Source organism: Anser cygnoides, chromosome 1, assembly GCF_040182565.1.
Source record: "Anser cygnoides isolate HZ-2024a breed goose chromosome 1, Taihu_goose_T2T_genome, whole genome shotgun sequence".
Classification (NCBI taxonomy): Eukaryota; Metazoa; Chordata; class Aves; order Anseriformes; family Anatidae; genus Anser; species Anser cygnoides.
The window spans coordinates 100,525,333-100,553,018 of record NC_089873.1 but is presented as its reverse complement, the minus strand read 5'-3'; the positions used below and the strand labels follow the sequence as shown (position 1 = coordinate 100,553,018).

Below are 27,686 nucleotides of genomic sequence, written 5' to 3'. Positions count from 1 at the left end.
GGGCGGGGCAAACGGACCCGGACCCGTAGCAACGGCTGCGCGCGCGGCGGCGGCCATGTCGCGGGTGCTGCTGCGGGGGGCACGGCCCCGGCCCCGCGGCCCCGCCGCCGCCGCCAGGAAGGGCCCGAGGAAGGCGGCGGCCAAGCGGGACTGGGACGTGAGTGCTGCCCCTGCCAGCCGCCCGGGCCTCCTCTCCCTCCTCTCCCTCCTCTCCCTCCTCTCCCTCCTCTCCCTCCTCTCCCTCCTCTCCCTCCTCTCCCTCCTCTCCCTCCTCTCCCTCCTCTCCCTCCTCTCCCTCCTCTCCCTCCTCTCCCTCCTCTCCCTCCTCTCCCTCCTCTCCCTCCTCTCCCTCCTCTCCCTCCTCTCCGCCTTGATAGGGATATCCTTTTTGCTCACCGATAACCTCGCTAAACGTGGAATGCTTTCGATGCTATGAAAGTGTACCGTTGTATAATTTTATGCTACTTACGTTCTGTTCTAGAGGGATTGCTTTTTACTGAAACTTAAAAAATAAATAAATCCAGTTCCTTCTCTGTTCTTGTTTTTGATGTGTTCTCGTGTGCCTTTCTGCAGAGTACTGTCCATGACCTGACAGTCCACCGTGCCACTCCTGAGGACATTGTAAGTTTCACATTTGTCATCGCTCCTTTTCCATAACCACGAGATTTATCTGATTATCTAGCATAAGTGCACACTATACGTACTGGGATAGTTTTTTGCCAGCAATTACTCTCCCTTCTTAAGCCTCTGAACATACGGTTCTTTTACTGTTAGTTTTTTTGTTTATAATATGTCAGGAATCTGCAGCTATTCCTCTGGCAGTCAGTGTTTTTTCAGTTCTCTGTTTCCATTGGGAAGCAGTAACTATGTTTTTATTTCAACATAGTGTATCCCATCATAGATAAATAAAAACTCAGTGGAGTAGTTTGACATTAAGCCTCATCTCTGCGCAACAGACCAAAAAAATGTGCTTTATTTTGGAATTTTCTATAATTCTGAGGGTGTTCAATCTTCATTTAAACAATTTTACAGCACTTCTTTACATTGAATGGCTTGTTCATTACAAAATACATGAATTCCATTTCTTTTTCACTGGTAACACTGATCACCAGAATGAAATAGACAATAAGAGCTGTTGTTGATTTTTAAATTTTGATGGACTAGTCAGGATGGATAGATACAATAGCAGAGATATATGTGGTTATCTTGATGTTCTTTGGACACTTTAGCAAGCACTTGACACATTTAATTTCTTTAATTTGTATTTAAACTGAATATGTATGTATCACTGTTAGAAGAAGAGCGAGAATTTTGCTGGTAATTGACACTAGTGTTAAGTCAGGAAAATATATCTTCTTACGCTTATTATAGGTGGGAGTGTTTATGTTTTTTGCCTCCATTTACAGCTGAGAAAACTCCTGCTGAGTCAGCAGATGGAAAATGAGTCTCCCATCATTCACCTTTGGAATTGCGTTAAATGTGGCTAGTACTGATGGGATTTGACATTTGTGGATGTTTGTGTGCTGTCATTGGCACTACCATGAAAGTAAATTAAACATCCAATGCATGAAGGATAAAATCAAGAAAAAGGGATAGTTATCATTGTCCTGCTGCTTTTGTTTTTAGGTTGTACCTGGATTTTTAACTGGTCTCTTTTATGTTTGTGTAGCTGCGTCGCCATGAAATACATAAATCAAAAAACAAAGCACTGGCCCATCTAGAACTGCAAGACAAGGCACTGAAAAGAAAATGGAAGAAACAAAAGCAAATGGCCCCTGATTCTTTGGAGAAGAGGAAATTGGCTCTGATGCGTGAGGTAAGAGCTAAATCTGTGCTTTTCAGCCTGTTGCGGATGATTTGTAGTGGGAAAACTGCTCTTGCACATAGCTGAGAATTTGTTCCTCTTTTTGGATAGTTGGACTTACTGTGTGTATGCTTTCTACTTGCAGTGATAGGAATAGGCTGCATAACGTTTTAACTGCTGCATAACATCTCAACTTATCTGTGCAGTTGAGCATTTCATCCTTGTTCCCTGGCTATGCCATCTGTAATGCTTCAGGCCTCTTTGAATCTGAACATCTAAATTTTAATGTTTGCGATGGGAGAGGTTGCCTGCCTGAAAATCTGAAAGAAGATATGAGTTCATCTCCAGCTCCACATGGATGGTCCTATAACAGCGTATTTCTAAAATACTGTTAGTGCGTTACACTGAATGGTAGGTGGTGAATGGATTAACATAGTGGGGATGGTTAGGATTAGTCCTGTTTAATTATCTTTAGTAACAATCTGAAATGGGAAGGAAGATTAATTTAAATGAAATTCATAGGTGATACATGGGACAAGGTGCAGCAGTCAGTGAGTATGTTGACAGTGTGTAAATGGGCCTAGAGGGGTTAGAAGCTAATATCACTTGGTTTTCTGTTGACCACAAACAAATGTGAGCTAATTTACCTTGGGAGCAATGCTCTAAATAATGCTTATAACATGTTCAGCAGGTGATTGAAACTTAGGGACCTGCTGATTCTGATCTAGTAGGGGAGCATGAAAACATTTGTCAGGATAACTTTTGTCTGAGTAAGCACATCAACTTAGTTTTAGTTGCTTTAGGCAAAGGATATCATGTTTTGGAATAGGTAAGCATTAGCATTTTTTTTTCCTCTGTAGATCTGGCATAGCATTGTCTAAAAACCTGCATCAATTTGACATCCGATAGCTAAACGGGGAGTTAGTATCAAGGATAAAAGCTGAATGGTGATTTGGAGAAGTGAATATACAAGATGATTAAGAGACATGAATACTCTCTGATTTGCTAAATTGGTTATGAGTAAAAGTGATCTATTGCAGTGTAATTCAGGCTCAAAAGTCTAGACAGACATGGAAGTGAGGTATGTAGGGAAACTGCAAGATGAGGGGAAAAAAACAGGTGAAATGTCACTGAATTATTTTTTTTTTTGAATGAGGCTGAATATAAAGCATTAGCAAACTTATCAATGGGCACTGAAAGAAACTCTGGGAAGATAATAGCATGTAGTGCTCTGAAACTGCTGCATGCCAATTTTTCTTATGATTTCCAGGGGATCAGAAATTAAATCTGACAAAAGAGGCATAGTGTACGAGGGCATAAGTAAGCCTGTCTTTCTGTGGGATCTTCTAAAGTACTTTTTCTAGCTAAAATTGAATAACTATGATAAAGTGGAGATCACTTGCATATTGTGTTAGGTTTACGTGGCAAGGGTTTGGCAGTGGGATGGCTGCAGGGGCAGCCTCTGTGAGAGGAGTCCAGAAGCTGCCCCATGTCAGATAAGGGCCAGTTCCAGCCAGCTCCAAAGGGACCCACTGCTGCCCAGAGCCGAGCCAGTGAGCGACGCTGGTTGGGCTGCTGTGAGAGCAGATTTAGTTCCATCTAAAGCAGAGTAGCTGAGTGCCTCCTTAGGCATGGTTCCAGTTGACATGATTCCAGTCATGGACTTCAAATACTGGGTGAGAGAGAGACTGAAGCTGTATCTTGTCAGAAATGTGTGGAGATGGCCGAATCATTTTGCGTTACCAGGTGCAGTCAACTGTATTTGTGTCCACTGAAGCTTTTATGAAGGCTTGTGGCAGGATTTTAAGGCAGGATTTTCAATAATGAAGGATGAATGAAACAAGTCTGTCTGAATTGGTTTGTATCTAATCAAATAGTTCATTTTTTGGGTGTCTGTCAGATGAGACAGTGTTTATGGGGACCCCAGAAGTGATAACTACTTAACGTTTCAGAAAAACAAGGTGAATTCTAGTCACTCAGAATGAAGTATGGTCTTCTGATTTGTCTTAATTGGGATCTCGCTGTACGGTACCAGCTCTGTAAACATTGCCTTCTTAGCTATCCTTTTGCTAACTGTTTAGAAGCTAACTGTACTGTTTTGCTAACTGTACCTGAACAACAAAGGAAAAATCAGTCTGCACCGTATGAAGTATTTCCTTATATGCTATACTTTCAGATTCTCTCTGATCAGTACCATTTGCAAGATGTATTGGAACGATCTGATCAGGTCATGGCTGTGGCAAAAGACTTGTTTGGGGATGCTCCTCGCACACGAACAGGTAGACCATCTTATTTCTATGTGATAGTACATTTAAGATTATCTTCCTGCTTTTCATAAATAGTCTTATTATACAAAGTATTCTTTTTAACCGTTTTCATCTGGTGTAACACAATTGATTCTGTTTGTGTTGGATGAAACACAGATGAGGATAACACCTAATGTGGCAGGGAAGAGAGAGCCATGGCTGGTTAATCTGCTGTACCAGTCTGTTGTGGAATTTCTGGTCACTTACTCTGAAACATCTGATGCTGACCATTTCTGCAGCAAAGTTACCAACCTACACAGAGTGCCAGTTTGTGTACCTATAGTAGTTCTGATTCTTGTTGCTACGTGGGTTGCCTGCTTGTTCTTGGATATTGCTGGAGATTTATCAGCATCTTGTGAACATTGCTTTTCCATTTCTTATCCTGGTTTATGAGTCCTTATTCTGTTTGCATATGAAATCTTAAGTTTATTTTTTCTCTTTGGGCTACCATTCTCTTTTGCTTATAATGATGGTTTCACCCTATATGCTTTTTCTGCACAAGTTTATTTACACAGGACAGAAGCTTGATACGTCATGGCTGAACGTCTTGAGATAATTCTATGCCAGTTAGTCAAAATGACAAACCCCTGTGACTCCTCTTTATACAATGTACAGGAACTTGCTTTTTGGTACTAAGTCCTGTGAGGTACTACAGACTGAGTCCTCTGAATTCTTCCTGATATTATCTGATTCCTTTAGGTTTCCCTAATGTAACAGTGGCTCCTAACTGTGACCTAGAATCATCTCAAGGACCCATCATACAAAAACGCGATCCTCCCACTGAGCTTTCTATCCTTAGTGAATCTGTCATGGATTCCCAGGTAATGTATATTGAGTTCCATGCATGTCCCACGTTTCTGGGTTACACAAAATAAGAATATTCAAAGGTAGTGTATCCAAGCAGACCTAAACCTTTCTTCTGTGTATGTTGTGGCATCTTGATAACATACAGAGAAAACTGTATTAAATTGAGATAGAATTAGTTTTGCGAGAGTCTGAGAATCACGATTTTTGGATTTCTCAACCTTTAAGTAAGAGAAACGCCAGCTTCTTATGTCTCACATTAGCATGCTCTCCCTTTTAATTATTGGATAGAGAACAAACTAATTACAAACTTACTGAAATATACCTATGATTTTTCAACTGTCTGTATACATGGGGACATAGCCAATTGGGCTCCAGTTTATTTCAGATCATGCACATATGTACGTACCTCACTTAACTCCACAACCTTGATTAGTACTACAAGTTTTTTTTAATACTTTACATTATTATGCAATTATTTAGATTTGTGTAACAACTGTAATGTTTGTATAAATTCATTTAAATTTTTATTTAGATTGTGTCAGCATTCCATTTTCTTCTGATAGCACGAATTATACCAGGAATGCTCACTTTGGTTTGAGAAGTGTCATATGACACCTCTGAAAAGTAGCTCGCTGCTGAAGACCATAAGGGCTGTGGAACTGAAAGTGATGGTGTTATATTCTCTTGATTCCCTAATTCTGTTTCCTATTGTCTTGCACAATTGTCTGCAATTTGAGTTGCACTACTGCTCTGTCCATGCATTTCAATGTGTGTTTTTTTTTTGTTTTGTTTTTGCTTTGCTTTTATAGTGAAGAATTAACTGTAGCATCACTGTAAGCCACATCACTGGATGCATGTGGTAGGATAGGCTTAGATTTTTAGAAGAAACTAGTACTGATAGTTGTCAGCTGAGTTCTGTGAGGTTTTTTTTTCTTATATTCCTATGAAAATCACAATTAAAGGTTATCCGGTGGGGCATACCCAGAAGGGCAGAAACCTGATAGATTCTTTTTTTATCCTAAGTGTATGTAGTATGTAGTTCTTATTCAATATGCATTGTTGAAATAAAACATTGAGTATATATATCACTTGCTGTGTTATTTTCCAAGATAATAGTCAGTATGAATATTTCTCATATACTAAAACGTCTCCCAAAACCTTCCCGTGGAGATCTGTGGGGTTCTTTGTTCTGTTGTTGATTTGTAGTTTTGTTTTGGAGGTGGGGATTGAAACAAATTAGGGGGAGAGAGGTGGCTTTTTTTCTTGAGGCAATTCCAATTGATTTATAACTTCTTCTTAAAGACAGCTTAATATTTCTCTGAGGTTCCTTTTGTTTTCTTTGTCTCCTAAAAAGGCTCTTAATGAAGTGCAAGAAGAAGCATTATCCATCTGTCAATCGGAAGATGGACAGCATGAACCTCTGAATTTCAAATCCAGCGTCAATGCTGACAGGTCAATGCAAATATATCTGTTCAAGCTTCTACTTCTTTAATACTGGAAATAGGAGTTTAAAGGATATTGTATGGAAGTAGTTAAGTTAGTTGTGTGTGGTCTTTTTTGTTGTTTGTTTGTTTGTGTATTTCCCTCCCTGCTCCTTTCTTGACCTTAGAATTCTAGAGAAGGCCTTTGTTGTAATCTTAATACTGGGAATGAATGTGAATAGGGAACTCACCTGAGTAGTTACAGGTATTCTAAAAAGCTTTTTCTAGATTGCAAAGGTTATCTAGAATCATGCTATTATATTACAATTCATTATTACGCTTGTTTTGAATGTAGGCTGCTTCAGATACTGAGAGAAGAAAATTCGTCGGTGAATTCTCGGTTGTGGGCTGAAAGGGGTATGAGAAGAACTACCTTATCACAGGAAGTACCTTTGACTCCTCCAACAACTTTTTCTCCATCATTGGATTGTTCAGGTTGGATTTGCCAAATCGCAGACTATCGAGGGTTATTAAGCTGTTAATAGGATTCTAACCAGAATTCCTGTTCTGGGTTGGGGTGAGAGAGAGAGACTTGTTAATTTGGCTCAGATGATCTTCCAGTCTAAAAAGCCGATTTTTCTAATCTTTCTAATAACTTTGTAACATACTACTATTAAGAACGTATCTCCAGTTTCATGTATTTTTTGTTTTGTGTTTAAATCAGCCCTCAATGCTACCAGTGTAGTCAAGAGAATCCATTCAAGACTTCAGAATGAAGACGAAGAAGAGACAGCAGACTCGACTTATACTGTGAGACAAGTGCTGAACCCGAACTCAGGAAAACAAAAGCAAATTTCAGCAAAAAGTTTAGTATTTTTAAAAAATGACATACCTTCTTCTGACTAAGGTCCTTAATATCATAGCGTGAAAGGGATCTTTGGAAGTCATCTAGTTGTGCTCCCTGCTCACAGCAGGGCGAACTCCAAAGACTGATTGAGGGCCTCAGCCGTCCAAGTCTTCAGCATCTGTCATTCCACAGCCCCTTACGTAGTGTATTCTGGTGACAAAGCAAAGTCTGTAGCAAGCACGGAACCACCAATATGATTCTGCGGTGCAGCCCCTTACCTTGCTGGCTATAGAGTTCTCCCTCCTGTGGTGCTTTTCTGTTTCTAATACAGCATTTTGGTCGATGCTGTACAGCTTTATGAAGAATTTCAATCTGCATATTCTACATGTAGTTTATACCCGCTGTCAATCCCCTTAAACAGCTGTAACATGTAAAGATAGTTGTAAAAGAGTCACTCATTAAGTATGAGACCTGAAAACAGCTGAAATTTTTCACTGGCTGGTCACTGGCAAATTGTTTCTGTGCTTTTAACTGAGAAGAAAAGTATGAATAGGTTTCTAAGATAAAAGCACCAAACAGCAACGCCAGAGAGGTACTAATATGGTGACAGAAAATGGGGGGTTTGATTATTGAAAATGACTGGAGTGACTAGGGATGTTCTCTTATCATCCATATGATGTTCTCTTATGGACCTCTCCTTTGATTTATTTCAATAAGCAACATAATTTCATTCCTATTGCAAAGCTTTCTATACAAATTGAAATTTCAATGACTTTTTTTCTCCCCCCAGTGAAAAGAAAACAAACTGTACAGAACTCAGCAAGACAGAGGAGAGATGATTCTCTTGCTAATTCAATCCCTGTTGACCTTCAGAGGGACAATAAATCCAGTCTAGATGTTCTCAGCTGTATGTTACACGAAGTGGAGCATGAACTGGAGGAATATGAGCGATGTACAGGCCGTGAGGTTCAAAAAGCCCAGAGAAGTGAAGGCCTCACCGGATTTACCTTATCCCTGGTGAATGCTCTCTGTCGTTTGATGCGCTACCTCAAAGAGGTGAGAAGACTTTGAATTCCATCTGTAGAATGAAAGAAAAAGGATATAAACTTGCATTAAAGCTGTCAACTTTGGTCTTTCCTGGCTCCCAATCAGTTGACTTTGAAGTCTAATTATCATTACTTATTATTTGCATTGCATGCAGTTAGGAGATAAAATTTAATTTGTTAGAAACAGGTATCCCTAATGAAAAGGGAAGAATTCACTGCAGTGGAAGTCTCCAAGTCACTATTTGCAGAAGGTATTAATCAAATTACTTTGAAACTTATTTTTTATGTATGTTCAGAGCTGTAGCAGGGTATTAACTACAACCTTGTTTAGAAGTTCATTTTCTTCTTGGCCTTCAAAGTTGATGCTATTGTCACTAGAAAAAGAGTACCCGAATCTTCAGTTTTCTTTGAGGAACTCCTTAGCTTTCTTCTTCCATCCGTAGCAGCAATTTCACCTTAAACAAAAACGACCTGAAGTGCTTACTATAGCAATGCACAGCTGCAGCTCAATGGAATTTCATAAAGACAACTACCTGTAAGCTGTGTGGAAATAAATACTGTTTTTAGAAGTTTTTATTTCATCTCTAATCCAGAGCTATTCAAGATGCAGCAGTGGCTCACAGATTCATTGAGCCTTTGTGAAATTGTGAACCAGATTATGACAGTTCTTGCACTCTTAACAGATGCAGAAAAATGTGCTGTCTAAATACCAGTGCTCTATTTCATAGCAAGGGCAATAGATTCCTAATGAATGTGGAACTGTCCTCTTTTGGTTCCTTTTCAGAGTGTATAACCATTGGAAAAATTACTTTAAAAATCTGATTTGTTTTATTATTTCGTGTATGGATGCATAACAACTTATAAATTGAATACTGGGTAGTACAGGAATATGAAAGATTCTCCTTTAAGACCTGTGTTGGAAGCAAACAGTGAATGCTCAATTCAAGATTGAAAAATTACTACCATCAGAGGATGGACTTTGGCTGAGGTGTTAGGTGTTATGTTTTAAATATTGTTCACAGCACGTGTTCTGTGTTAAAGTTGCAATGCTAAAGCAGGATATTAAACTTGTTTTTTTGTGTAATTATAGGGAAGGATTTTTTGGAAGTCCAATGAAGTGGTTTCCATCTATTAGGAAAATGTCAATAGCATGAGATTTGTCATAAATGTAATTGGAATCATAATTTTAATTACTCTTTGTGTTCCACAGAAATGCACGTTCTTGAGCCTCTGAATTCCTTTTTCTGTCATTTTTTTCTCTAAGACTCTTTTGTCATTTTTTTCTTTAGTTGTTACATTCATAAAGAGGAGGCACCATCCAATGTATCTTAAGAGCTTTTATGCTATTCAAACAGAAGGGCAAGGAGTCTTGAGTATTTGTTGAGACTACATATTGTGAAACACATATCCCGACTCTTGTATTCCCAGTTTTAACAGAGTACCTCTGTGATGCTGTTTTTACTTGAATAGATGTGTTATCCTTTCTTCCTTCAAGGAGCTGATTGTTTGTTTGTAGGATCATCTTCAGCTTTTGTGAATTTACTACTTAAATTCTGAAGTAGAAATATGCAGAAATCTCTCAAGCTATGAAATGTGATTAATTGTATTCAATGTTCCTCAAGGTAGACAGTACACGTCCATAATCTTCACTGACTTTTCCTCTTTTGTGGAGCTTTAATTAGTGTTAGAATTTGAAAATTCACTGGGAAGTACAGCTTGTCTGTGTTTCTTCCTAAAAACCTAGTGCCTGTGATGCTAGGAATAAATCAAGTCCGTGTGTTCACCATCTGTCTTACCTAGCCAGTAGTGCTAGTGAAGTTCCGAAGTTTGAATTACAGCTGGCAATATGTTCCAAGAAAATGAATTTGCAGTGGCTATTTAAAAAGCCTCTGATTTCAGGAATTTCTTCCTTAGTGGTTTTTTACTTCTGGTTCTAATGCCAGCAGAAAAGAATCTACGGTACATGATGGACTACTCTTGCTATAATTTCATCAGTGCAGCACAAAAAAGATACCCAAATTGCTTTTCAGGATCCTTTTGGAGATGGGAGGTATGTCTTTTATTCAGGGGTTCCCTTGAATAAATGGCAGGCTACCATTTGGGGGAGGACCCCGTTTCCGAATTCTGTGGTGCCTGTGTAACTCTTGATAAGCTCTGCTCTGCTAGCTACAATGGTCCAAAAAGTGGCAGTTGTGTAGTCTATTTGCCCATTAGAGATAGAAGGGAGTCTCTGGTGTTCTGTCTTGTACACAAAGCCTGTCTGCTGCTGTAGCCTATCTTAAAATCATAGATTGACAAAGTCTTGTGTTCAAGTAAATTACTCAAAAAGTACACTCTTTTCTGTTTAAAAAAAAAAAAAAAAGAAAAGCATAGATGCTTTCTAGAACTTTTTCTCTCCATGGGAGCAAACATGAGCATGTACTTTCTTTATTTAGTTAAATCTGTCTTTATTAGCGTATTAAGAATGCTGAAGAACAGGCACAAGTAGCAAAGGATACTGACAAACATCAGCACACCTGGAATTGTTTCATTACTGTATGGAAAAGAATCAGTGTCTTAAAAATAAATTATGTCAATGCAGAGACAATGCTTGTCATTTCTTCTCTTGTCACTGCAGTCTGTAAAAGTTGTAAGGATTTATAGGATTCCCTGCAGTGTTGTGGAGTAACAAACAAGGAACAGTAAGCAATTTAATGAAGTTCAGTGAAGTCAATTTAACAGTAGTGGGAAGAGCTTTTACGGTATGGTGTGATGTTGAACCATTCCTGTTTTCAACTATGAATCTGTATTAACTATAGTAAGTTTTAAACTTTTTCTCCCTATTTAGAGTGAAATACAACTGCGTGAGAAAGAGTTGATGAGGCAACGTCACGAGGAGATGTTGAATGAGCACCGAGAACTGATCGATGCTTTGACTGCAGAAATACTCCTAGTGAGGGAAGAAAACATTACTATACAGGTACTGAGCCCCTTTCCCCAACTTGCTACGGAGTTTTGCTACAAATGTGGTCTGAGATGCATTGTCCATATGTTCAGGAAAGAAAGTGATAAAATGGAATGAGGAGTCTGAGAACAGCAGTCGTGGGGTGTGGGGAAGGAATGTTTGTGAAGTCAACGTTTTATTTTATTTTATTTTTTTAGTTTGTGTTTAACTTTAAAGCTTGAGAAAGTGCTAGTTCCTTGAAACTGGAAACTGAGCTTTATTATCAATCTAATTACAATCTAATGGTTTAAGCACCTGCCACTATTGGAGCAGTGAAGTGGAATAGATGTAATGCTACATTTTCATTTCTTCAGCTTGTGGTGGAAGTAGATTTTTATTATTAGTTACATGTGGCAATGAAACAATAAACAACCTTGGAGAGGAAGTGGGATGATAAAAAAAAAAAAAAAGAAAAAAAAAGTGATTTTTTTTTGAAGCAGGAGAAAAAATAAGTAAGAAACATAGAGACATGAATAATATCAGTGGAATCTCACAAATTCATGCAGTGGTATTAAGAGGACAAATTTATTCTCAGTGCTGCTTGTGGTGTATAATTTTCTAATCCATGTTTTCATGTTGCTAGAATAAAAATATTTCTCTCTCTTTCTCTCTCTCTCTCTCTCTCTCTCTCCCCCTCTCCCTTCCTTAGAAGAAACTTCAGCAATACAGGATTGTAACAGATGAACAGATGACCTCTCTCACTCAAGCATTTAAAAGTCTCCCTTTGGTAGAACCTAGAAGAGAACAAAGTCCAAACCATTTTGGAACTGCAAGCAGAAGTCCATCAAATGGCCAAGGTATGTGTATGTGTGTGTGGAGAAAACTGGAATTGTGGCTACTTTATTTCTCTAGTAGAAAATCTGGTATTTAAGAGATGTCTCCTCGAATAAACACCTCTTGTGAGCCTGAATCTCGCTTCTGGAAATTCATACGCCATGGGTTCCACTGTGAGCAGAAGGACTTTGCTACAGACTTTTAAGTAGTCCTATAGGCTGAATTCCATCCCACTGGCTTTCATATATCTGGCTCTGGGCTTGGAAATTATCCATAAAGACAGATCTTGGGCTTGAACTTTTTAAGTGACAAGTCATTTTTTTCCTGAAAAAGAAGGCGGAAGGAGAATAGCCTTTCCTCACAAATGGGAGGCATCCTTCTGTTCCTTACCCTGTTAAGATGTCTTACAAAATCAAGTTAATCCTGGAACGGGTTGCCTAGGGAAGTGGTGGAGTTCCCGTCCCTGGGAGTGTTTAAGGAAAGGTTGGACGTGGTGCTGAGGGACATGGTTTAGGGGGTGACATTGGTAGTGGGGTGATGGTTGGACCAGATGATCTTGGAGGTCTCTTCCAACCTTAATGTTTCTATGATTCTATGGATTCTGAGGATCTTAGAAATAAAATTAAATTTAAAAAATTAAGAATTGTCCAACTGAAGCAGGACCCTGCCTGTCTGTTGCCGAGACATAGTATGAGATTGGTTCCTCCATTAAACACTGGAGGTCGCTGCTGACCAGAAACAACAGTTGTTAAGCAGCTGGGCTAAGTTAACATAGAACATCTCTGGAAAGAGGGAGAGTGGCTGAAGAAGAAGTTGGAGGGGGAAATATCATGACAAACAGCATGTGGGGAGGATGCTTTGGAAAGGCAGTTCTGCATGGTGAAGCAGAGGAGGAAGATCTTTCTCACCTCTTGCCAGGGTCATTACATAAGGGGTGTAAGGTCTTAAATTCCATCTCAGTAATGTGAACCACAAACAGTATCTTAGGCAAACAGCCTCTTTTGTCTCTTTGCAGAGTGTTTTTTTGTCTCTTGTATTTTGGGATCACATATGTTCTCTCTAATTTCCTGGTAACTTGCTTTTGGGAACAAATATCCTGAGCAGAATCATTAAGAGTGAATTCAAAGATAGCACTAAGGAAGCAGCGTATGCAAGCATATTAAAATTACTGTGGTCTCACAGCTAGTTACAGCTTTGACTTCATGCTTTTCATTTTTTGCCTCCCTGGTAATCTGTGCCTTACAAGTCTCACGTCTGTGTGCCTTATGCACGGGCTGCAAACAGTTCTCTTAACAGTATGCTGAAATTGTGAGCCTATGTATGATAGCTTTCTTTGCTCTCTTAAGCCCAGTAAAGATTTTTGTTATGTCTTAGTGGGAGTTTTTTACTGGGGGACCAGAAGGAATTTAGGATTATGTGAGGAACATATTGTAGTCTGTCTTTTTAGATATCTTCTACATAAGATATGTAGATATTTTAGACATAAGAATTGTCACTGGCACTTCTTTCTACACTGCTTTTGCTCTAAAACTATTTTTTTTATTCTACTCTTGCTTTGTTTGTCTTTTAGAAAAAAATGATTTGAGCTATTTTGAGCCCAGGAGCGATGAAAGCAACAGGGAAAATATGCTGAAGTTACCACAAGAAGAACTGCCTTTCAAGTTTCCTCAGAAGCCAAGTGCCTCAAGTGGTGTAGGAGCAGGCAGAAGCTTGCCGGCTCACATCTTCCAGCCAGCTGTACTGTTGTCACCACCCCGGCAGAAGAGCAATCAGGAGTTGTCTCCCCTCCAGAATGGTGAGATCTCTGGACAAAGTAGATTTTTACTATTTCAGTCTCTCGGGCTCATATTACTTTTGGAGATGTCTTTTCTATGAAACTTTAAATCTGAATGCCTAAGCGCCTTGGCCCTGTAGTTGGAACATCCTGCTTCTGCACTCAGATATGCGTTTCTTTTCTTTTTATGCCTATTGCTAGATTTCTTTTAGACTTTCTGACCCCTGCAGTTCTCCATCTGTAGTCCTCTGTCAGTGACAAACCAGACTGGCATTTTTAACTTGTACTGGTTTTGATTGTCACTGTTTGCTGTAGCTCTTTGTCTGCGATTTACAGCACGTCATCTGAGCTCTCCCTCCACTGAGGGTGTAATCCAGCCTCTGTCACCTATAATGGTGGAACCACTGAAGACTGGAAACCTAGGACCTTAGCAGCCTGTGCTGCAGACAAACAGGGATGTCTGTAGGCTGCATACTCCTTGAGCTAATCTCCCCAGCAGAGATTTTTTCCAAAAAAAAACTGGGAGCAAGTTTCCGTATGAGTTTCATTTAGTAGTACACAGGAAGTGGTTGAAGAAGTTTGGGGTGAAATTATGTGGTACCAGATTAACTCACAGTCAGTATTTGTAGGCTTTGGGAGTGTTTCAGGTTGCTGAGTGTGATAGGCCCCTGTAAAGCTGTGTTGTTGAGGGACAGATAACTCTCAATTACTGGTTTGGTTGCTGACAGGAAACAGGCCACAGCACTGAGGCTTTATGCCTTCTCTCCTTTCATCCTACTCCTGTCATCTGTATTGATTTGTAACCCTTTTTTTAGTTGGAAAAATGACCAAAAAGTCACTTTAATTTTAACAATTTACCAGGACAAGACAATTGGAAATTTATATCTAGTTTAAGCTTTTGGTAGTATGCAGTGCTGTGAGGAGGCACATAATAAATAAGGAGGAAATGAACTAAAGATAGTTTTCTTCAAAGAGCATCATCTGGCATCGGTCCCATTGAGAACTGTTAGACATGGTCTGCCATTTGAAACAGGAACGTGAAACCATACTCGTAGACTTAGCTATAGTTAGGTATGTGAGAAATGCATTGTTCTTTTGAGACTGTGAAGAATGCTAAATGGCTCAACAAATACTTTTTGAGTATTTCTTTATAAAAAATGGTTCATAGAACAGTAGATGTAGGTTTAAATTTTTGAATGTCATGCTCTGCTCCAGTGGCAAAAGCTAATGCTTGGGAAAGAATGGCTATTTGGTATGTAAAACATGGAACCTCTGGTTTTGATCACAAAATCCAAGTTGGACTTTGCGGGTGACAGCGCTGTAACGTATTTGGTCGTGTGTGGTGTGTTACCAGTTTGCTAACAATGACCACAAGAATATTTAACTCTTTCTGTTGGCCACAGTGCTTCAACTTCTTCTTAGGGAATAGGTAAATTATTATTCCAGAAGTGTTGTATTGTACCATTCCAAAAGCTTTGTTACCAATCCAATATAAATAGCAGAAGAAAATACATACTTACAGTTTATTAGATAAGGTAATTGGTTTTGGGAAAATGGAGGACTTACGCAGAAGCAGTGGTTGATATATCAGCTAAGACATTCAAAACATTTCTCTTCTCCCTGACTTTTCTCTCAAGCTCATGTACAGTGTAAGACTATTTGCAGTAGGAAATAATGCTGTTGAGTCCTTGCAGCAGGATCTTGCATAGAGTGATTTGGATCAGTAACATACGCCATTTAGGCTAGATATTACAATTCAAATTCCTGCTTGATTGTTACTAGCCTGATGCAATAAAGTTACTATTTGTTTTCCTTAAAAAAAAAAAAGTCTCTTTCATTACTGATCATTTATTTTTTGTTTGTAGTATTTACAACAATTTCTCAGTTTACTGAAAACACTGAGAGAGAACCAGGCAAAGAAAAGAGCTCACCTTCCTCCCTGAGAACACAGAGCACAACTGAGGAAACCAGTCTCATCACTCAAAGGCAACCAATTCCTACTGCAGACAAAGACTTGGAGAGTTCCCAAGAGAAAATCAGTCTGTCCTGCACAGCTGATGCCAGAAAAAACAGCGCAGTTGAAGAGTTCTCTCAAAGCAGTGATCTGTTGGGACAGATAGCTGAGATCACACGGCAGAACTCACTAATTAAAACTCAGCTGAGCAAATTGAAAAGCTTCTCAGAAGACAGAAGTACCTGCCTACATCAGCCAGACTCAATGCAAAATACAAATCCTAGTTCAGACTCGTCACAAGGACAGGTGAGAATTTAACAGAAGGCTGGACTCCCTTTTTTGCTGGTCTGCTTTCCCATAACTTACTGATTCTTTTAGACTGTTTCCTACCCGTCAGTTCCTTTAAGAAAAAGAGTAGCAAAACAGATATTCTTTTCATTCATGTGGACTTTGATTTTACCATTCCCTTAGGAGGTCAACAATAGTTTCTCATATTGGGTCTATGTTGTATACAAGTGCTGAAAAGCCCCATATGTGCAGCATGTTTATAAACTTTGAGTATGGTTGTGCTGCAAAGAAAGAGGTGATTGCAATAGGCGTATCTCTTGTAGCTTGGATAATACTATCAGTGAAATAAGTGAATAATCATAGAATCATTTTGGAAAAGACCTCTAAGATCACCAAGTCCAACCATTAAATATATTAATAGTGAAAACACTGCACCAACCCACAGGTTCTTGTCAAGCTTTTATAATATGTATTTAAATCCATGCCATGTGTCTCTTCTGCTACTCTGACCCAGAAGCCCATGGAATTTAAGATAGTTTGGGTACATCACTTGCAAAAAAAATGATACTAGGGTATGTGCTAGTTGGATCTGTCTTGGCAGTTTTACTGTGCAGTGAAAATCCCCAAATCTTGGAGAAAGAGAGAACTTCAAGGCTTCAATTCACATAGAAAATCTTTAGTCTGCAACTAAACAGCTATTCAGTGGCACCCCAGCGAGTGGAGTTAACATCACAGAAATGTCTAATCCCTGCCCTCGCTGCTAGCTTTGCTTCTGTTCCATCACAGTGGCTAAATTACTGTTCAGTTAAGGATACTAAAGACTTTAAATTCCCTCATGTAAATGTAGGCTGAGAATGTGTGGTTACCATCCTCATTGTAATACGTATAACATTGAGTCATGTAGTTGTACAGGATTATGCAAACTTCTTAAATGATCTTTTTGTGAAAATAATTACTGGTGCAGAAGGTGTCAAAATGGATGAAAACCTGGTTTAAAAATGAGTTCCAGGATAATTCTGCCACAAATGTGCTTTTGCTTCTACACTCACTCCTGAATGTGTGTCTTTCTGGTTAAATATTTTCTTAATTATGGTTAATTGCTAGAGGGTTGAGGGGGTGCTGGTGCTGGTACTGGTACTGTTTGGAATAATGCAGATAAGCTATTTTTCCTATTTATAGGAAGACCTATTTAAAACATTGTGTTTAGTCAATTAAGGACCTAGACAAAGGACAATGAAAGGGACCAAATCAGATTTCTCACAGAAGGTGCTATATAATTAAGTTTACTTAATTTTTCGTTTGAGAATTAAATGTATAGAAGTACTTGAAATATATTGCATGCTCTCCCTCAAGGTGCAAATTTAAATTTTTTAATTGGAAGTATAATTATCCAATTATCTAAGTAGACTCATCTTGTGGTAACGAAGAGCTTGGAGGAAAGAATAGCAGAGTTGAATCGTCAAAGTACAGAAGCACGTGATAAGCTGTTGCAGCTAATAGATCAGCAGAAAGTAGCTGCTGCTGATCTGGTCTCTCCAATGATATCTTCTGTTCTGCCCCCATCCCTAAATTATACTGGTAAGTACCCAAGTTTGGGAGAAACAAAAACTGGTAAGATGATGTTTTTCCCCTTTTGTGGGTGACCTGTCCTGAACTGATTGTAGTTGTGGTCAGCAGTATACTTTCTGTTAATGCCTGTGTGGTACAAACACTCCTTGGTTTTAGAGGTGGAGGACTTCAGAGAGCTTAAAAAAATCTATCAGCTAAAATTCCCCTAAAATTAGTTTCTTAGTAATTAGTTACTTTGCTGCAAATATTGTGTTTCGTGGTAAATTTGTTCTTTGCCGTGCCCTTGTCTGCAGAACAGTTCTGCTATGCAGTCACTGAAGGGCAGAACTAGGCTTTGTGGCCAGCAGATGGCAAGGGAGATCCTTGGTGTCTGAAATTCCCAATATTTTCATTCTTCTTGCAGCACGTTAACCAGTCCTCTATGATGGAGAATCTTTTTTGAAAAGACTAAGTATTTACATCAAGCTTCTACAAATGTTATCTGTATCTCAACCACATTTTTGAAGTTTAAGTCTTTTGAGTGCTCTTTCCATCAGACTACCTTGCTGAGTTATTGCCAGTCCTAACAGAAAGAAGTAACTGAAGCTTCCAGTTATCTGAAAAGATAAATTATTGAAGGGGATGTTCTTGCCAACTCAAGACCCGTAGATTAGCTGCCATTTGTAACTATAAACAAAAATACTTTCCAGCAGATGAGGCCTTCTTAATCTTTTTCGTGGAGTTACTGCAATTACAAGCAGAACTGTGTGAGCAAGTACACACATGCTCTATCTAGGACACCCACCCTTTCCCCCTTCGTAAACCGCAGAAGATATATAAAGGGAAGTACTTGAGTGGGGAGAGGAAGGAGGAGGAGGAGAGACCGCATGTGTGCACATGCATGCAGGTGCATACGCAGTGACTCACAGAGTGGGATCTTAACACTTTTAGCACTTCTATGGCTGTTTTAAGATAAATTCAGTGTGAAAAGTAAAATCTAAAGGAAAAAGTCGAGAAATCTCGGGTTTCTAAGTCTCCGATTACTTTAAAAAAAAAAAAAAGTGTTTATCCAGGGAACAGACATTCTGTTTCTATGCACATTGTCCATAGTTGCTCTGAATAACTGCTTTTAATATCTGTCATTATAAGAGGACGGATATTGGGTTGAATGGACCTTCAGCCTGAAATTTTATGTCCGCATGAATATATGTTTATATATTCTATGGAATTGTGAAGAGTTATTTGGTGGTCCTCAAAAAAAAAAAAAGTGAAAATGAAATGAATATTGTGAAATGCTGCTGTGTTCTCATCAAAATCAAGCTATTATTTATTTCATAGAAAATGCAAGGAAGACGATTGAAGTGTCTATTCCTGTGGCAGCTTCTATGGACAGCTCCAAAGAAGATAGCGTTTCCCCTGCCAGTATGACCAGTGTAAGAAGGTAAATGTTGACCCTTTACTGTTTTATTTTTTGTAGTGTCTTGATCGCATGCACAGCAGAACTGTAACATGATGGAAAAATCACGATGTCTTTCTCTTGGCTTCATGAACTTTCCCAGACTTCATCAAATTCTGCTCTTTGGAAATAGGACAAACATTCAATAGCTTCTTCAAATTTCATTGTTTGTATTTAAAATACCTCCACTGTGACATAAAACTGATCACGTGAGATCTAAGATGTGATTTCAGTGACTACTTCCTTTTTTTTAAATGTCATCTTTTATGTTTACAGGTCTGTAGGGGACTCTAGCAAACCTTGTTCACCCCTAAGTGCCACATCAGAAATCATGAAATTAACTTCTGTCAGTCAAAGGCCAAAGGTAAGACTGAAAAATCTTCAACGAGTAAGTTTGATTGCCGTGTCATATAAAGAGAATGCAAGATAGATAAAGAAGGGGGTAGGGAGCTCAGTCCTACCGTAAATCTGCTGTGGTGAAAGGTAATTGACTCATGTCAGTTTAGATTCTGGACAAACTGAGCACTAGTGATGTTGATTGTTTGCTGTCACGGGGCTGGTGTTTACAAGCGAGTATTCCTGTAACTACTCTTTCTGCTGTGGCATTTATTTCTATTTGTGTTTAGAATGGGGAACCTCTTTCAGGCTTTCACTGGTGGTTCCAGAGAATTTCAAGTAGCCTTTATGATGTGGAGTGATGTGTAAGAGAAAAGCAAGCTTTCACCTAGCCATTGCACAAGTGCTGAAAACTAAGTAAATCTGAAAGTAAAGAAAAATCACTGATCTTGATTACTGATTCCTAATATGCAAAAAGAATAGACTACAGAGATGCTTTCACATTGGAATTCCAGACAGTAGTGTAGTCTGGTAAACCATTCATAGATCTGTTTGTAGCAACCGTGAGAAGATACTAATGCTGTCTTTCCAGATATCCAAAATAACTGAACTTGGGAGTCCAAGACTTCCTGCCCTGATAGGGAAGTAAACATCCCCATAGGGGAAGTTCAGAATACTTAAGGTAGATGTGACTTAAGCTAGGTGTCTATAGTTGACAGTGTGATTACCTCTGTGGTCCCTGTGGCAGACAATTGCTTCATATCAGGGAAGTGGATAATCCGACACAAGCCAGCACTGACTAGCAAGTCTGTGGGAAGCTTATGATATATGACTTTCAACTTGTTTCCTCTTTTGCAGGCAGAAAAACAAAAAGAAGAAGGTTGGTTTGCATTGTCAACGCATATTATGTAAAGGAAGCTGCGCTTGAGTCCTTTTTTTATTTTAATTTTCTTATGAACCGCAATTTGGATCACTGTAGTCTCCCTCTCCAGATGTACAGTTTAACTCTGGAGTGCTTTCATGTCAGTATAAAAAGGTCAATATGGTATAATACTCTGTATGGCACAAATACAATAAGGAATTCCTGGGAATGAGTTTCCAGACTGGATGCATTGCATCACCTGTTTTCAAAGAGGCTGCTGTAGCAATACAAACGGGCTGCACGCCTATCCAATACCTGTATTACATATGCTGAAGAAAGAAGGATCTAGAAAATGTATGTGGAACTTAACATTTCTGGAGCATGTATTTGCACATGACATGGGATTGAAAAAAATCCAGAAAAACTCAGATGACGCATATGCACATACGTTCAGAAACAACCTGGAGATTAGGAAGCCAGTCTATTTCTGCTGGATGAGAATTTGCTTCAGAAATAATTCCTTCTGTGTTTTAGTTACCCCCCAAATTTGTATTTTCTGTGCAGTTAATATATCAAGGATTGCTTCTGGACTTGGGGATTGCTTTTTAAATATATTTTTTTACAGTAAAAATAAAGTGACTATTGGAAGTTGAAATCAGAATCTCTATTTGTTATATACTAAAATGTGATCTTTGATACAATAGAAAACTGATGTAAGTTATATTCAGCTATCCTAATGTGTATGTTTGTGTGTGTGTATAGTACTCTAATGACCATGTTTGCACATTGATTTTATTTGACTTTTTAAAAATAGCTGTCATTTTAGATGATTGACAATAAAATACATTCATTCCTTACATTATAGTAAACCTGGGCAAAAACCTTTACAATTGCAGATTTTTTCTGTCTTAAAAAAAATCTCAAGTCTGCATTTTATGAGTAAAGCATCCCTTTAAAATTATTATTTTTTAAATTGACCTGGTCTAACATCCCTAAAGATATTAGTAGAGTGTGGTATAAAAAGGGGCCAGTCCCTATCCTTTCAATCAGTTCAGTTTTAAGAGAATGAAGAAATTTTTTTTTCTATTAAGAAGGGAGCAGTTGCTTTTAAACACACTTTCTGAATATAAAAACTGTGGGATGAAAAAAGAACACCTGTTCAAATATTCATTGAAATCTCTGCAATTTATTATTCAAGTACTAACTTTGGGCAGTGAAGAAGGCCCATAGTCCTGTGTTTTGTGAGGCAACAGTTAAAACTGCTTGGAGGAAATAACTGCTTCTGCACGAGCTGTTCAATGCCAAGGTTGGAAGGGACTGCATAACCATGGTGCGTGCACATTAATGCTGTTGTTGCTGACTTCCTCTAAGTTATCAGTTAGTTATCAGTTGCCACACATGCTCTGTAATCAGGGAAGAGATTGAATTATCATCTTCCTAATTCATGTAGTCTGAGATTTTGTTTAGGAATAAAAGAATTGGAATCAACCTTTTGAATCATCAGCTGGTGTCCTTGAATTGGAAGCTTCCTTTATCAAATTATTTGTTTTAAAGCTGTCATCTTAGCTGTATGCCAGGCTTGTAAATGCTTACTGAGAAGTACTGCTGGCTTTCCTTTTGATTGCTGAGAGTAAGATCCGAGTCTCCTTGGAATTGGTAGAGCTCAGGTTCAGGAGGACCACGGGGGTCCTGCTTCAGAGTTGGGACTACTGACCTTTTGCTACATAAAATGGCATTTGGGGTGCAGAGCCCGTGGCCATCTGAAGCAGTAGGACCGTGCAGAACTACCGCCCGGGTCCCAAAATCTGCATAGCTGTGTTAGCAAAGTAGTGAACTCCAACTAGTCACTCCTGCCTCTCAGCACAGGCAGCTGGCTCAGCTGCCACCCTGCACTGATGGGGCTAGCCAGGTGCCAGAGCTTGCTTTCAACGTGGACTAAATGCTCTGTGCTATTTCAGAAGGCAGGAATGTGCTACTGGGCGTCTGTAGTTGTCCTCCCACAAATTCCTATACATCATAGGACTGGGGGAAGGCAGCGTCCTACTGCTCAGGGTCACACAGCATTTTATGACTAAAAACAAGCTGCAGCTGAGGTGTGGTCGAAGTGCATATGCTGGAAGTCTGTATCTTACTACACTATTGATGAGAAACTGTATTACTGATTTTTTTTGCCTGTTCTAGATAATGTAACTGCAGTTGCTAGTAACACCTCTGATTTTTCATATTTGGTAAAGGAGAAAGTTTTAGGCCTTCATCTTTGTTTTTCAGTTGTGTTAAAACATAGACACACTGGTGTCATCCAGTCCCAGAGCTCAGTGCAGTGTTTTTATTGCTAATGATTTTAAGATTTTGCATGGTAAACATTTTACTTGCATTGCTTCCTTTCTTCCAGGTGTTTCATGTTCCTCCTTTTTTTTGTCTTAAATGTCAGCAGAAGGACATTTGGCCACAGACCACAGTAAACACAAAAGTAAAAAGCAGGTACAGAAAAGCACTGCAGTCTTTGCTTTTCCTTGTCATCCTCATTTAACAGGTGTTCCAAACAGAGGTTGGTTTCCCTTTGAAAATGTTTCAGGGGAAAAGCATGAGAAAGTTTCCTACCGATGTTTTGATTGCAAAATTCCAAATTAAAATCTTCATTTCAATTAGTGCTTTCGTTTTAGTTTTGGAAATGGGAAAACTGTTTTTCTTGGGTTTTCAGTTCTTTCCTCTTTCCTAGTCATCAGTCCTTCTGCAGTTACATGAAGGAGGCTCTGTGCAATGCCTTGCTTGGGTTTTATTTTGTTTTTGAAATTTTAGATAGCTGATAAATAGCTGAGGGCAGGGAGCAGAGAGATGAAGTCCAGAAATAGATCTTGCTTTCTGCTTTACGCTTATGCGTACTTGCTGTAATTTCTGGGAAACCAAAAGGTTTCTAGGACTGATACTTTAATCTTTGTTTCACATTAGACTTTAGGAGGACATACAATGTCCATAAACCCTTTTTAAATGGAAAAAGCTCCAGTGAGAGTACTTCCCTCTGAAACCTTTAGCTGTACAGAATTGCCAGCACCATCAGGAAGGTGATCTGGCACTGTTGACTCAGGTTGCCTAGGTGGGTGTTAAGATGACTATCCCTAACGGTAGTGATGTAGCCCTGTAGGTCTGAGGTGACAGGGACTGAGTTGCTAAGATTGATTGCATTGCAGTTGCTGAGATGCCTTAGTCTTTTTAGCTGTGGAAATAAGGAAGTGTCACTTGCAACCTGAAGAACCTCTGTAATGACAGTAGAGAGAGGGGAAGGCTACCATGACAAAATAAGGTCTAATTTAAATGTGCTTTTAGAGCTGTGCTGTTACCCAAAGGGAGAGAAAAGCACAGAGCTGTGTAGCTCCAGAGTTTTGGAATATTTTACTGCTGAAAGATGCTTAATCAGTGTAATTTGTTAAGAAAAAAAAAAACCAAAACAAAACACTATTTATTTGAGAAAGTGTACTGAAAAAAAAGGGCTTAAATATTTTTTGTGTGATGGATTTAAATGCCTTATGTTAATTGAACCCTAGGGGATCTGAGTGCCTTGCTTTTGCCAAAGTCTGCGATGCTTTATCGGTGACTAGTCCCTCTGAGAATGTAAAACATAAGAAGTTAAATGTGATAAAGGAACTTCCAGGCACACAGTTTTAGAGATGCTCCTCAAGAGAGCTGAAGTACGGTATCAGAATACTAAGATCAGCTGTGACACACAGTAACTATACTATAAAATGATTATTACATTGTAATACCTGTATGATGTTATACTGCGCGCTAACAAAGCCGTTTTTCAGAGGTTTATCCCCACGTTTCTGCAGGCACAGCTTATTTTGTGCCTTTGAAAAATATTGTCGCAGCTGTCAAAGCTATTTGAGGAATTCTATGCAGCAGCACCGCTCCACTGTCTCTCTAAACCTAGTCTCTGCCCAACCCTTACTGAACCCTACAGGCTACAAGCAAGACTCTTCAAGAATTCAGGCTTGCACTTTGCCCCTGCTACAGAGATAAAGCTACACCTCCAGCGACACAGACAGATGGATAGACCAAGTTTGAGAAACAGATCTACTGGATGTAAAAGTATTTGTCTTAATGCATCCACATACAAGTTACCCTGAGCGGGGTGCAGGCAGTGCTGGGCTGGCCTGCAGGTACAGCCTGGCCTTCACACTGTACAAGCCCTGTGGCTGCAGGATAAACGCAGCTGGCTTGTGGTAACAGAGGAGCCTGCAGGCAGCTCCCACTCGGTACCAGAAAATGTACCACCTGCACGGCCTTGCCTTCATCTGACAAGTGCAGCAGGAAGGCCTCTGAGGGCTTCTCTTCTGTAGAAATGATTAATAGAATTGTTTACTTGCAAGCAAACAATGTGTAATAGCTTGAATGACCAAAAAGGAGGAGCTTCTCTCCGTGGATGGGATCTGTGCCGTGTGCTGTGGGAGTGTTAGTGTTGGGGAGAATCGAATGGATGTTCTATTAATGTTTCTCAGGTGATGGATCATACGGTATAATTAAATATTATTAAATGTACTTACATTATCAAGTAATCTATGTATACTGGAAACCTAGGGAGTACACTGAACATTTAAAGGAATCGTTGAAGGGGAACCCTGGGAGGGAATAGGTGCAACCTGACCTTGGATAAGGGCCTGGAGATGATGAAATGAGTTGAAGCAGAATCAAGGAGCGAAGGGAGCATGCGTCGAGTGAGAAAGGTGAAAGAGTTCAGCGGAGAGGAAGACTCCTTACTTCATCTGGACGACCACCTGGACGACCACCAGAGTGCGCCACGCATGTGCAAAGGGGAGGGGAGCTAATTAGAATGAAAAGCGAGGCTGATGTTGCAACCTGTAATGAATATGTATACCTGACGCAATATTGTATGTATAAATAATGGCTGGGAAGTAACGGGACTTGAAGCCAGATTTGGGCACCTGCCCCGGCTTCCAGCGCTGAATAAAGCACCTTCATATAATCACTTGGTGGTTATGTGGTTGCTACGCTAACATTTTGGCGACCCAGATGGGACAGCGTGGGCACTGCTGAGGCGGATCGTGTCTCGGTTTCGCTCCAGCCGGCACCGAGGGATTCTCGGGGAGCAGTCGACCACGACCGACCTCCGCTGCTCACGACGTACCACTGGAGTGGTAAGCAAAGGTGCTTTCAACTTTGGGTATTCGGTACCGATTTGGTTGGGAAAGCCTGCCGGTCAGACGCGGCGAAAGCCACGCTCGGTTGGGCAGGGAGCTCCCGGGGTAAGCCTAGGCGCCGTCCGTTAGACAGAGCGAAAGCTCTGCAGGTTCGGCATTGGTAACTGTATTGGTTTGTGCTGAAGGGTCAGCACCAGGTATTATTGGTATGTAGAAAGCGTGCTGCTGCTGCTCCGGCAGCTTTTTTGCGAAAAGCACGCTGCTGCTCCGGCAGCTTTTGGGAAAGCACACTGCTGCTCCGGCAGCTTCTGGAAAGTGTGCTGTTGCTGCTCCGGCAGCTTTCGGGAGAGTGTGTTGCTGCAGCTTTCGGGAGAGTGTGTTGTTGCTCCAGCAGCTTTTGGGAGAGTGTGTTGCTGCAGCTTTCGGGAGAGTGTGTTGCTGCAGCTTTCGGGAGAGTGTGTTGCTGCTCCGGCAGCTTTCGGGAGAGTGTGTTGCTGCAGCTTTCGGGAGAGTGTGTTGCTGCAGCTTTCAGGAGAGTGTGTTGTTGCTCCAGCAGCTTTCGGGAGAGTGTGTTGTTGCTGCAGCTTTCGGGAGAGTGTGTTGTTGCTCCAGCAGCTTTCGGGAGAGTGTGTTGCTGCAGCTTTCGGGAGAGTGTGTTGCTGCAGCTTTCGGGAGAGTGTGTTGCTGCTCCGGCAGCTTTCGGGAGAGTGTGTTGCTGCAGCTTTCGGGAGAGTGTGTTGCTGCAGCTTTCAGGAGAGTGTGTTGTTGCTCCAGCAGCTTTCGGGAGAGTGTGTTGTTGCTCCGGCAGCTTTCGGGAGAGTGTGTTGCAGCAGCTTTCGAGAGAGTGTGTTGCTGCTCTGGCAGCTTTCGGGAGAGTGTGTTGCTGCTCCGGCAGCTTTCGAGAGAGTGTGTTGCTGCTCCGGCAGCTTTTGGGAGAGCGTGTTGCTGCTCCGGCAGCTTTCGAGAGAGTGTGTTGCTGCTCCGGCAGCTTTCGAGAGAGTGTGTTGCTGCTCCGGCAGCTTTTGGGAGAGCGTGTTGCTGCTCCGGCAGCTTTCGAGAGAGTGTGTTGCTGCTCCGGCAGCTTTTGGGAGAGCGTGTTGCTGCTCCGGCAGCTTTCGAGAGAGCGTGTTGCTGCTCCGGCAGCTTTCGAGAGAGTGTGTTGCTGCTCCGGCAGCTTTCGAGAGAGCGTGTTGCTGCTCCGGCAGCTTTTGGGAGAGTGTGTTGCTGCTCCGGCAGCTTTCGGGAGAGTGTGTTGCTGCTCCGGCAGCTTTCGGGAGAGTGTGTTGCTGCTCCGGCAGCTTTTGGGAGAGTGTGTTGCTGCTCCGGCAGCTTTTGGGAGAGTGTGTGGCTGCTCCGGCAGCTTTCGGGAGAGTGTGTTGCTGCTCCGGCAGCTTTCGGGAGAGTGTGTTGCTGCTCCGGCAGCTTTTGGGTCCGTATCATAAGCTCAAAATGAAAAAGATTAAAGAAATTCTGGGAAAAGATGTACCTATCCCGTGGACATCCCCGCTGGGGTGTTTGCTAGCACACTGGAAAGAGGGAGGTTTTGGTCAAGAAATGCGGAAAGGAAAGCTGATTGATTATTGTAATATTTGGTGGCCACAGTATAAACTAGAGGACCAAGAAACTTGGCCTGAGAATGGAACATTGCAATATAATACAATTTTACAATAATGCTATTTTGTAAGTGGGAAGGAAAATATGATGAACTGCCGTATGTGGAATTATTCTTTTATTTGCGCCGAAAGCCTGAATGGCAGCATGCTTGTGGAATAATGGTGCTTGAAGTTTAAACTGAGGAACGTTGTTGTGCATGTACTAAGGAGGGACGCTGTATACAGCATCAGGCAATAGAGAATAATAAGTATTATGGGAAATAATATAATATAATAATATAATAATGTATATAATAATATAATAATGTATATAATAATATAATAATATAATATAATAATATAATAATGGAAATATTGATCTGGAAGTTGCGCCGTCGGCTCCGCCGGAAGAGCCAGGACAGGGAGGGAAAAGAGAAAAGGAAGATAGCAGTAGTGATGGAGAATCCCCGACTTTAGCCTCCCCCGTGTCACATAGGACCCGGCAACAGCGAAGGGCAGGAGAAACTATAAATGAAGAGGGAGGGAAAATAATCGCTCCCCTCAGGCAAGGAGTGGGGACAGAAGGACCGGTATATGTCAAGGTGCCTTTTTCAGCTGGGGACTTAATGATATGGAAACAAGCAGCCGGCACCTACAGGGAAAACCCAGAGCCAGGGTAATGAAAATGATAATTAAAACCCAAAATCCCGATTGGGATGATCTCCAGGTGAT

At 40.5% G+C, this 27,686-nt stretch overlaps 1 protein-coding gene across 4 annotated transcripts; it reads left to right on the top strand.

Annotated features, from left to right (window-relative positions):
• On the top strand, positions 1-25,190 carry SPICE1 (spindle and centriole associated protein 1). 4 transcript variants are annotated; one of them, XM_048047602.2, is made up of 17 exons: positions 2-157; positions 574-621; positions 1,670-1,816; positions 3,981-4,083; positions 4,810-4,931; positions 6,272-6,369; positions 6,694-6,833; positions 7,063-7,203; positions 7,976-8,241; positions 11,059-11,190; positions 11,864-12,011; positions 13,559-13,783; positions 15,628-16,022; positions 17,411-17,582; positions 18,891-18,993; positions 19,285-19,372; positions 20,203-25,190. In XM_048047602.2, exons 1-17 carry the CDS (start codon positions 56-58, stop codon positions 20,254-20,256), a joined length of 2,484 nt encoding a protein of 827 aa, XP_047903559.2. In that variant the 5' UTR covers positions 2-55; the 3' UTR covers positions 20,257-25,190. The 4 variants fall into 4 exon arrangements, 3 of the variants coding, with proteins under 3 accessions (XP_047903560.2, XP_047903561.2, XP_047903559.2); XR_007158103.2 differs by lacking the exon at positions 17,411-17,582 and having other exon boundaries at positions 1-157; XM_048047603.2 differs by lacking the exons at positions 17,411-17,582; positions 20,203-25,190 and having other exon boundaries at positions 1-157; positions 19,285-19,373.
• Positions 25,191-27,686: the final 2,496 nt, after the last annotated feature.